Below are 6,951 nucleotides of genomic sequence, written 5' to 3' on the forward strand. Positions count from 1 at the left end.
AAATCCATTTTACAAATCAATTTCAAAATATTGATACACACATAAGTACAAATATGTTCAAAAAAAAAATCCATTTTCCAAATCAATTTCAAAATATTGATACACACATAAGTACAAATATGTAGTAGTGGGGGAAGGGTAGCTAAGGGAATGAAGGGATTTACAAGGTTAAGGGTCAGGGTTTGAATCCTGGCGAAGGAATTAATTTACTAACAATTAACAATTAACATTGGTCTATAAAAAAAACAAAACAAAACAAATATGTAGTGGTATTTGATCTATATTGAATATATTGATTAGTTTACGTTGGTTGTGAGGCCTAACACAACCCTTATGCTTTACTCGAGCTTATGACCAACCATGCAAACATAGGCTCATTATCAATAGTATCTCTCATAATCTAATATTTTTTTATATCTAATTCAATAGCATAATGTGATTCATATAGTCAACATTACTTAATGGGATAAAACAAACTTTTGTTGTTGTTGATATATAGGGAAGTAACAAAAAAAACTTTTAAAGAAGTATTTTGTTAAAAGAAAATGGTAGAAATAAATTATGACTGTATGAAGTAGACACAATATTCCACTTGACATTGTCAAGATACGTCTCACATCAGATGATTCAAATCCCATGAGTTATTCCTATCATTCTCATATATAACGCATTTCTCATAAGATACATCTACTGCATTCTATTCTACAAAATGCATCCATCAAATCAGCTCAGAATAATTAGGTCCAAGCCTATCTGAAGTAATAAAACTGAAGGGCGACAAAATCCAAGCTTTTACCCGAAGTTTGACACTATGAATCTTTATTGACAAAAAAAAACTATGAACCGTTTGGAGGTATGAATACAATCACTTTTGTACATAAAGGATATTTTTTACCAAAGGTAAAGCATGTGTTGATTAATCACACAAATGAATTAACCTCATCATGGTTTCAAAATTTCAATGGCTGAAAGAGCTATTTGAGAATTCTATCCCTACACCAACAAACCTGTATCTAAAATCTCATCTTAGGAAGTGCATTTGAAACATCAATGGGTAAACTTTTACTCTGGAACCAATCCTTAGCACAAATAAGGGACTCAAGGGTGAGTGAGCCTAACGAACTGCGGTAGCTATCCATTTTTCTAATTTCAGTATCAAAAACAAACTCTGCAGACACAGTTGATATTGGAATTGACAAAACATCAGATGCAATTCTGGACAATGTTGGATACCTCAATCCATTTTCTCTCCACCAGCTCAAAATATCAAATTCTTCTACCCCGGGAAGAAGAGGCTCTTCTAGATACTCATCCAATTCTGACTTATATTGCTGGATACCAGTAAAATCAGATATATAACATTCATAGTCAGAAAGTTTATCCTCATCAACAAAGATAGAACCATCAATTGACCCTTCTTGGTATGCCTCTGTCTTCAACGTAATCCCATCTTCTTCATAGTCATTTGAAGCTGTAAAAGGAAGCATGAAAGTGTTGTATTCAAAGAATAACTCACGAAGACCATCATCCACTACTCTTGACCATGACTTGGCATCCTCACCAAATATCTTGGAAAAGGTTAATTCCACAAAATTCATTTTATATCTTGGGTCCATGGCTACAGCAATTGCTAAGATGAGACAACTTTCTCTCCAATATTGATCGAAGTACTTATGTAAAGGCAAAATCAAATTACTAAGGAAAGGATCCTGGCAGAAGGCTGCATCAGCTAACTCCACCTGAAGTTTTGACACTTCAAGAAAAAAAATGTTTGCAGTTGGGTATAGTTGAGAAGCTACAATATTAGCCGCATCATACAAATACTTCAAATATGTGCAGAGAGTTTCAACTTGCTTCCAGTCATCCATAGTGAAAGTCATTGTATAATTAGGATCAGTGGCATCAAAGCATGCAAAGACCTCCTTTAATTCACAAGCAGCTACAAGCATATGGTATGTTGTGTCCCATTTACACTGGTCATCAATTAAGAGCTTCATCATACTAGGTACTTGTAGTTGTTGCTTCACCTCAAGAAACTTCTTTTCACGAGATTCAGAAGATTTCACATATTTCACACTCTCACGAACTTTGCTAATAGTTTCTCCCATTGTCTGTAATGCATCTACCGCAAGATGACTAAGAACATGGGCATAACAATTCTGGTTTAATAACTGGCCATTGAGAATCACAGAGTTCTTAACAGACAGAAGTCCTCTCAGATTTCCCACCACAGTCTCACTTGAGAAGGATTTATCAAGTGCAAGGGTAAATAGACGACCCTTCAAGAGCCAATCAGATAGGCAGGTCTGTATAATTTGACTTAAGGAATCATCAGAATCAGGAAATGGTACCATAAAGACATTGAGAATAGGATGATGTAAGTTCCAATCACCATCAATGAAGTGTCCTCGAATAAAAACATATACCGTTGTCTGGTTTGATGTCCATAAGTCCAATGTCAGGTTGACTCGTGCAGAAATCCCATTGATAAAATTCAAAAGATTTTGCTTCTCCTTGAGGTATATAGCAACACAATCTGCTTCAATAGATTTTAAACATAGTGGATTGAACTGGGGTTGAAGAATGCGCGCAAAATCAATGAAACCCTGTTGTTCCACGATATGAAGAGGATAATCATGTAAAATAATCATTTTAGCAATGTCTTGGTTGCATCGCTCCTGATCAAATGAGATACCATTACCAACAGGTGTTGTTCTTGGTCGTTTCTTGAGACGATTGACGGTATCTCGAGAACCACCGGTTTTCGTATATGAGCTCTCTTGATTTTTCTGCTGAGCCATTTACAAATTCCAAAAGAAATGTGTCTTTTGCAGTAAGCCCTAGTACATCCAGCTCCAACAGCTTCCTCTGTGAAGTATTCCCAAACAATAGAATTAGTTCTCTTCCGCTGCATCATATTAGCAAGGCAGGCTATTAATTATATTTCACAACAAACATAAATAACAATTTGATAAAGCAAGAGTCATAATATAAAATCCATAGAGCTTCAGCTACTAAGGACAAACTCTAACAAACAATACGTGAGTTGCAAAACGAAGAACTCAGACCCTTAATACAGTCTTGACTTTCAGAAGGTTCAACCAAATCATATAAAATGAAAACAACAAGTGAAAAATCCACTAATACAGTCAAAGATAACATAGTTCATCACATCTTAAGAAACAGCTACCTTGTTCATTTTAGTACTTCCAGTAGAGGCAAATTATCAATTTGAAAAATGGGCAACTCTTTCTAACTTAGAGTCCCTTCTTCAAATCATGTTATGCTTGTTTATGTGACTAAATTACAAATGAGAAACAGTTTTTAGCATTGTAACCAGTGTTGTCAAATCGCGATCGCGGACCATCGCAGTGAGCCAAAAATCCGCTATTTCAGCCGCTATTCAGCGGCGAATAGCGGGAATAGCGTGCTATAGTAGGCAATAGCGGCGTTGCGATTAGCCAAAAATCCGCTACGCTATAACGGCGTCGCCGCTATTTGATAACACTGATTGTAACCCTAAGCTAGTTTTTTAATCCAAATAAATCAACATATAATTGTCCAACTAAAGCCTTTTCCAATTGGATCAGATACGTGGACCAATTTTCCATTTCGTATGTCAAAAAATAAATGGCATATAATTCAAAAGATGTTAAAACTAATCCATTCATCCGTACTTTGATCAATTATTTTGGCTTCAGCATGTTTTCCGACAGAAGAAACCTGTGATAACCACTTAAAGCCAAACCTATTAATCACCAAATAACATGTCCCCATTTTTCTCCATCACCTCTCCACTCATACTTATATCCATGAAAATAAAGTTGGCATTCACCTTTTCTTTCTTTAAAATATCTACAAATAATCTAATATAGTTAGATAGTTATTTAAAACCTCTAGTGGGTCTAGATCAACAAGGACTTCATATTAGCATTTTAAAATTCCTTGTACATATGCCGGCATCATATACAGAGTAAACAAAACACCAATTTAAAGGGGGGAAATCTATGATTTATTTTGAGACTTGTTTACAATTACTTTGGTTCTCTTAATAACCCTGAAGACCGCCTACCAAATTCATCGCCTCACCCATGGTTTTAAATCAAGGTCCGCAACCACAATTGCGGCTCAAATATCATAGTTTTTGAGGTCTCAATGACCACATCGCGCATGCAATTGTGGTTTGCACCAGCCGTATTTGATCACAATTTTCAATTATATCAAGAACCACTATACGGCCGCAAACCACAATTTAAAACCTTGGTCCAACATATCAAGAACCACTATACGGTTGCAAACCACAATTTAAAACATTGGTCCAACATACCATATCAGGTTCACATTTAAAAAACCGCAATGCAGGCACAACCGCTATAGAAAACCCTCATGCAGAGGCCAATGTACCAAACATGTGGGACCACAGGAAGCAAGCAATCCTAGGTTCAATCAATCCACAAATTCATGTCTATGAAATAGAGGAAAAATGTTTCAAGTGAGCAATGTTTGAGTCACTAGTTTAACATGAGAAGAATGCAAGAATACAGAGACCAATATTTCACAATGCTTCAATATGATTTTCTAAATTCTAGGTCACTAATTTAACACGATGCATGGCAATGACAGACAATCTCAAACATCAGAAACTGTAAAATTCGTTTAAATAAAAGCAAAACAAAGATGTCATCTCAAATTATCAGTAGGGTTTGGTTATTCTGTTTCATTTTCTCTACTTGTGTTAAAGGATCAAACACACAACAACAGGTGCAATTACAGAAAATGAAAAACACCAAGAATGAAGTTCACGAGTAGCACTGCATTTACAAACAGAAGGAGGAGAAAGAGAGGGAGAGAGCACCTTGAGTTGTAACAGCACGTGCACGGTGGCGGAAGAGAGAAGAGCGGTGTGAAGTGAGTGGAGAGCCAACACAAGTGATTGCTGGGACTGAGATAGAGAGAGAGCGCGGCGGTGATCGGCGTTGGAAGTGGCCGAAGAAGAGAAAGGAGACAATCAAGGGTTCAAACTTCAAACTACTTAACCCATTGTACTTTCAAGTTTCAAACCAAATCAAATGTACCAATCGGGTTTATATATACATAAAAAAAAATTAATTAAACATGAAATTTATTAAAAGAGGTAGCCGGTCTATAAGCAATTAACTAAACTAAAAGCAGCCTCAGGATTCAGAAACTTCTTCCACCCATATTGTGTCAGCATAAGTGGAAGCGTTCATGACAAGAAAGTCTGCTACCGAGTTAAAACGTCTTACAAAAGAAAAACGGAAAGAACCAAAAGCAGAAACATAAGAGCGGCAATCTCTAATGATAGTACATAATATATACATAATTACTGTGCATTAAAATTTAGTAAAACATATTGTAAAATTTACTAAAAGTATAAAAAAAAAAAATTGTCTTTGGCGGGTTCACGCGCGTTCAGAAAACGGTTTATATCTGTCTCAGTAATTGTTTTTTTTTTTAGATTCAGACTTGTGTTATCATCATTACGAGAGTTCAATTTGTTTGTATTTATTATTTGATAGTTTCTCTTCAATTCATGTGAAACGTTAGTATAATGTTGTGGCTGACACTCTTGTACGAAAGGCTAGGTTTCTTTGGCGTAAGGCTAGGGTTTGGGAATTTTTTTTTCTCGTTTATTGTTTCTCCTAAGCGCGCTGATGTAGCTTCTTTTGATTATTATCAACTTGTATATGATATTTTTACTAAATAATATTTTGTTTTGTTTTATTTGTTTGTTGTATAATGATAATAATGAGGTGTTTAATTTCGATGCTTCGATCAAGATGGGACATGGGGCGGGATTGATTTTGTAGCTCGAAATAATGGTGGTCAGGTCCTACCAACGACAACAGAGGTCTGGATGGAGGCTTCAACACCAATACTTGCTCAAGCGTGTTGTCTCCGCTAGGCTATCAGACTATCATGGAAAATTGGGTTTAGAAGTGTGATCTTTTAGAATGATTGCCAGGTATTTCATTGTGGGTGGAGTTCTGGGCTTAATAATCCTTCTTACCTGGCCTCCATGGTTCAGGATAGTATATCTCTTTCAATGGGATTTACTTTATGTAGGTTTGTTCATGTGAGGCGTAAATGTAACGCAGTAGCTGATTATCTTGCTCGGAAAGCTTTTTCCCTGAAACAGTATGTAGGGATTGAGAAATATCCAACATATTTAGCTTCTTTTCTTTCCATGGGTGTACCGAATTTTATTCCTGATTAATGAAGTCATATTTTAAGTGTCAAAATTGTAATAATAATAATAATAATAATAATAATAATAATAATAATAATAATAATAATAATAATAATAATAATAATAATGAGGTGTTTTTAAAACAATTTGCCTTTCGCTTTTAAATGTTTAGGCTTAATAACACTTTTGGTCCCCCACTTATCACGATCTAGTAGTTCTGGTCCCTCATGGAATTTATTAGCCTACAACGTCACTCACGTTTACTAATTGTTGCAGTTTTAGTTTTCCGTCAACTTCCATCCAATATTTAACGGTTTTTGTTTTTTAATCAAAAACCACTAGTGAATAATTAGTTTTTTATTTATTTCTATAAGCAATGAAATAATATTAGCTGAGTAGTAGCAAAGTCATAAAGAAAATTTGATCTATTTCTATATGAGTAAAAAATATATTTTTACCCTTTATAAATGAACCTACTTTTATTTAAATTTATATGAGTAACTAAATTACTATAAATTGATAAATAATAAAATTAGTATATTATTCAAATTAATATTTTTCATTTATAAAATGATATATTCTATAAGCTAAAAAAATGTAAATATTGAAAAAAAATCATAAAAAATACTGAAACGATTTTAATTTGGGATGAGGTGAAAATGAAATAGGAATTGATTATTCTATCTTGCCGAGTTCTAACACAACTTCTCCTCAAGATAAGTTTTATACATGATAAATAA

At 34.5% G+C, this 6,951-nt stretch overlaps 1 protein-coding gene across 2 annotated transcripts; it reads right to left on the reverse strand.

The window, feature by feature from the left end:
- Nucleotides 1-790: 790 nt before the first annotated feature.
- On the reverse strand, nt 791-5,150 carry LOC130745793 (zinc finger BED domain-containing protein DAYSLEEPER-like). Of its 2 annotated transcripts, none has more exons than XM_057598178.1 (2): nt 4,856-5,150; nt 791-2,868 (listed from the first exon to the last, which is right to left on the reverse strand). In XM_057598178.1, exon 2 carries the CDS (start codon nt 2,799-2,801, stop codon nt 1,014-1,016), a length of 1,788 nt encoding a protein of 595 aa, XP_057454161.1. In that variant the 5' UTR covers nt 2,802-2,868; nt 4,856-5,150; the 3' UTR covers nt 791-1,013. The 2 variants fall into 2 exon arrangements, with proteins under 2 accessions (XP_057454161.1, XP_057454160.1); XM_057598177.1 differs by having other exon boundaries at nt 791-2,908.
- Between the last annotated feature and the right edge of the window lie 1,801 nt (nt 5,151-6,951).

The sequence above is a fragment of the Lotus japonicus genome, chromosome 3, assembly GCF_012489685.1.
Source record: "Lotus japonicus ecotype B-129 chromosome 3, LjGifu_v1.2".
In the NCBI taxonomy this organism is placed as follows: domain Eukaryota; kingdom Viridiplantae; phylum Streptophyta; class Magnoliopsida; order Fabales; family Fabaceae; genus Lotus; species Lotus japonicus.